Genomic DNA, 4,997 nt, shown 5'->3' with positions numbered 1-4,997 from the left:
CTCATGTAACAGAATTATATTAAAACTTATATCAAATTAATTAGTTTTGTGTCCCTACTTCTAACTTGGTAGTAATGTAGTTATTGTCTCTAGAGTTCTTATTATACTGCTTCCCCAAGGAGAGAATGGGAATATATAAATTATGGACTAACCCCTAGTGTGAGTCCTAAGTACAAGTGTTAATTTGGTTTTTACCTACTGATGTAATTTGTTACCAGATCATCTACTTTGTCTTTCTGAAACTATTTATTGGTAACATAATCTATCTTAACTATAATTTAAATGCAACGTTTTATTATTATTGATACATATGCTAATAAAATACAGTTTTATAAGTGCTATAAGTTAAGCTATATATGTTTTAATTTTACTTAATTGTATCTGTTATATTTCACTATGTGATAGAAACTTAAATATTTTAAAAAGAGAATATTTTCCTGTATAGTATTTTTAGAATTTGCCATATGCAAAGTTATGTCAGAAATGGTAAAGAAAGTCTGAATTGCAGAAAACTTTTTATAGAAATGTAATGCATTCCATATCTATCTGTATGTTTATATTTTTCTAGTTCTTCAAGTAATCATAAAATAAATTTGGAGAGATTGAATTTAATAAAGCTTCACTAAATCTCTACTTAGGAAACTATTGGTTCTCCCATGCCATTCTAGAACTTATGTGTATGCTTTTAGAAGTATATTATTGATAAAAAATATTTACTTTTAATTGCATCACAAATAGTAAGTTATGTTAATACTAGAATGAAAAGATTGATAAATATCTGCAGTCTTAACATGTGAGCAAATGCCATGTTCTGTGTTTCAAGTATCTTAATTTCATATGATACATTCAAACATAATGTATAAAATTAAGAAAAATGTGTTATTAGGTTTTGTTAGGTATATATTGATTGTATGATCTGAGATTTATTCAATCAGAATATTCCAAAATATATTTCTTCTAATTCTTTTTTAAAGAGCCAAATTTGTGTGAGGAAATGTTGAATTATTGCATAAGTAAACATTTTTGCTATCACAATATAAGTAAGTGCCTTATTTTATTTGCACATTTTTATTTGAAATATTAATACATAGGATAAAATTTGTGAGTTCCACAGGGCTGTGAAAATTAGAGACACTAATAACTGATACGATTTATTTTTTTCAGTCAATGTTATTCATCCAGGAACATCCTTCATTAACTTTATAGTGACATCTATATATTTGTGATGATTGTAATAATTTTCATTGTCAAATTTCAAGATATAAAGAGACTAGCAATAGAAATTTATTTATTCTGAAGTTAAACCTCCTAAATGTGGAGATTTTTTACATTGTGGAAATAATAAAAAATGTTTTCATTTTGGGGATAAAACAATTATATATTATTTATATTATATTTCTGTGCATTTTAACTTACTGAAGAAAGTATTCACTGTTTTACCAGTAAGCCAATTAGAGTTTGATTATAGAATGTAAATTTTCATTTATTATCTAACCAGCTTGTACTACAAATTGTCTAATATGTGGTACTATAGAAAATTTGTTTTCAAAACCACCAAACAAAATATTACTTTCTACAACTTTGATTAGCTTCTTCTGAAGCATTTAGTTAACACCATTTTTATGCATATAACACCTACTAAAGTTAAAGCAACATCAGGTATACAAGTTAAATAGACTTATAAACCCTAGTAAATTAGAAGCAATCATTAAAAGTTCCCCAACAATAGCAATAACAATGAAATTGCCAAGGGTCAGGAGGTTTTAGTAGAGAATTCTACCAGACATTTAAATAAGATTTAATGCCAATTCCCCTGAAATTATTCCACAAAAGAGAAACAGGAGGAACATTGTCAAATTCATGCTATGAGGCCTCTCAAACCACACAAAGGTTCAATAAAGAGAATTAGAGTCCATTATCTCTTAACAGCATAGACACAAAAATACTCAATAATATACTTGTAAATAGAATCCAAAACACATAAAAAAGATCATGATCTACCATGATGCAATGATAATAACAATTCAGATAAACGTAATACATACACTTTCAACCATGTTCTGCTATATTCTATTTCTCAGAAGTAGGATCCTTGTGTTATCAGACTAATCAGCCTTCTGTGCTTTCCTTTCCAATAGAAACATCATGTGGACAGAGGAGATGGACGTCAACAATACTACTACAGTAACTCAATTCATCCTCATAGGGCTGTCTGACCTCCCTGAGGTGCGCTATCCACTCTTTGTGGCCTTTCTCATCATCTATCAGATCACTTTACTGGGAAATGGGATCATTCTGTTGGCCATTTTTACTGAGAGAAAGCTTCAAACTCCCATGTATTACCTGTTGGCAAATCTGTCCCTGCTGGACATATTTTGCCCATCAGCTACTGTCCCCAAGATGCTCAAGAATCTCTTGACTGAGGACCACAGCATTTCCTTTGCTGGGTGTGCTTTGCAGCTCTATTTCCTGGTGGCCCTAGCTGGGACTGAAGTTTTCTTGCTGGCTGTGATGGCTTATGACCGCTATGTGGCCATATGCTTCCCCCTGCGTTACTCCCTCATCATGACCAAGGTTCGCTGTGTGCAGCTGTTGTTTGGGACTTGGGCAGCTGGGTTTCTGAACTCCTTTGTCCATACAATGGCTACCTTTAGTCTGTCTTTCTGCGACTCTAATAGAGTGAACCAGTACTACTGTGACATTCCACCTGTGGTGGCCCTGTCATGCTCATCCACCTATGTGGCAGAAATGCTTGTTTTAGTGATAGGAGGTATATTTGGGGTTGGTGCTTTTCTGATCACATTGATCTCCTACATATACATTGTCTCCACCATTCTAAAGATCCGATCAGCAGAAGGAAAACGCAAAGCTTTCTCTACATGTGCTTCCCATCTTCTTGTTGTCTTCTTGTTCTATGGCACAACTATATTTACCTATATCCGCCCAACTTCTAGCCAGCACTCTCCTGGCAGAGACAGACTTATTTCTATGTTGTATGGGGTCATTACTCCCATGTTAAACCCTATTATCTACAGCCTGAGAAATACAGAAGTCAAAGGAGCACTCAGAAAAGTTTTACATCTTAGGATATGTTTACAGAAAGAATGATGTAAAACTTCTTAAGCTTAGATGTATTGCTTTTAGATCCAAGAAGATGGATCATGTTTCTTGATACATGCAGTTGTCCTGTGTTTTTTGATTAGTGAATTGAGGTCATTTGTGTTTAATGTTATTATTGAAATTTGAGTGTGTTGATTGTAGTCATCCTGTTGTTGATTTTTTTGTTGTCATTTGTGTTATCAACTGTACTTTGTCTTTTAATCATTATCTTTCCACAGTCTCTTGGCTATGCTCATTTGTATCTTCAACCTGTAATATTGCTTCCCATGTTTTTGTTAGGTTTGGTTTCTTGGTTGTTTATAGTGTAGTACATTTTCCTTTCTCCTTTAGTTTTGACAGTTTTTCTGAGTACAATATTTTAGGTTGGCCATCATAGCCTTTAAGGACTGAGAAATGCATTGCTCCATACTGTTCTGACCTTCAAATTTTTCATTGAGAAATTAGCAATAATTCTGATTGATTTTTATTTATGATTTGTGTTTTTTTGTCTTGAAATTTTCAATGCAATTTCTTTGTTTTATATACTTAGTGGTCTAACTGTCAAATAATATGGGGATTTTTTCTGCTGTTATTATCGAGTAAGCTGTTTGTGTGCTTCTTGTATTCATTTTGATATGTCTTTACTTGATTTGGAGACTTTTCTATGATCCTGTCAAAGATCTGTTCTATGCTTTAGAGTTGGGATTATTCTACCTCCTCAATGCATACAATTTGAAGGTTAGGATTTTTTTCTTTTTTCTTTTTCTTCCCACATTTTCTGTGTGTTCTGATAATTTGTTTTGTTTTATTTTAAAAACAATTTACACATTACTTACTCATTTTGTCTAGATTCTGTACATTATTATCAATTCCTGATAATTTCTCATTTGCTTGATTCATTCTACTTGAAAGGGATTCTTCTGACTGTTATTATTAAATTAGTGAGTTTTCCAATTACATTTTCATATCAACTTAATCACTCTATAATAGTCCTGCCAATATTACATCACCAAACACATCGTTCCTGTAAGTAAAAATTGCAGTATGCTACATTGAAAATTGGGTAAGATCACTGATGTTTTGTTTTATACAAATTAGCCTGAAAATGCCTTTTACCATTATAAAATCTAGCTAGTAAAGATAATATTTGGCAGTTGATTTGATATTGATTTATCCAAAGCTCATGTTATCTTCAGAACTAAGGATTTATTAAAAATTCTTATGTGTACTCACTAGGTAACAAATTTCAAAGTGAAAGAATGCATTTATATATTTAGAAATATACAAACATGTATATATGAATGTATGTATGTATGCATGAATAAATTTATGTATGTATCAACAGGTAATTTAAAAGAGTCCATGAATTTGAATTCCTATTCATGGTGTTATATGGAAGGCTTGGAAGAAAGAGAAGAGGAAAATGATGTACTTAGATAAGCCACCTGAAATCCAATCGCAAGTGGTCAATCTTTTTTTTTTCTTTTTTTTTATTCAATATATTTTTATTTACATTTCAAATGATTTCCCCTTTTCTAGTCCCCCACCCCCGAAAGTCCCGTAAGCCCCCTTCTCTCCCCTTGTCCTCCCACCCACCCCTTCCCACTTCCCTGTTCTGCTTTTGCCAAATATTGCTTCACTGAGTCTTTCCAGAACAAGGGACCACTCCTCCTTTCTTCTTGTACCTCATTTGATGTGTGGATTATGTTTTGGGTATTCCAGTTTTCTAGGTTAGTATCCACTTATTAGTGAGTGCATACCATGATTCACCTTTTGAGTCTGGGTTACCTCACTTAGTATGATGTTCTCTAGCTCCATCCATTTGCCTAAGAATTTCATGAATTCATTGTTTCTAATGGCTGAATAGTACTCCATTGTGTAGATATACCACATTTTTT

General features: G+C 32.5%; 1 protein-coding gene across 1 annotated transcript; it reads left to right on the top strand.

Annotated features, from left to right (window-relative positions):
* Positions 1-2,160: 2,160 nt before the first annotated feature.
* Positions 2,161-3,108, top strand: LOC127666374 (olfactory receptor 5V1-like). The gene has a single exon (XM_052159271.1). It carries the CDS (start codon positions 2,161-2,163, stop codon positions 3,106-3,108), a length of 948 nt encoding a protein of 315 aa, XP_052015231.1.
* The last annotated feature ends 1,889 nt before the right edge of the window (positions 3,109-4,997 follow it).

Source organism: Apodemus sylvaticus, chromosome 1, assembly GCF_947179515.1.
Source record: "Apodemus sylvaticus chromosome 1, mApoSyl1.1, whole genome shotgun sequence".
NCBI classification, from domain to species: Eukaryota; Metazoa; Chordata; class Mammalia; order Rodentia; family Muridae; genus Apodemus; species Apodemus sylvaticus.
Note: the sequence above shows the minus strand (reverse complement) of the source record. Positions and strands in the feature narration are given on the sequence as shown.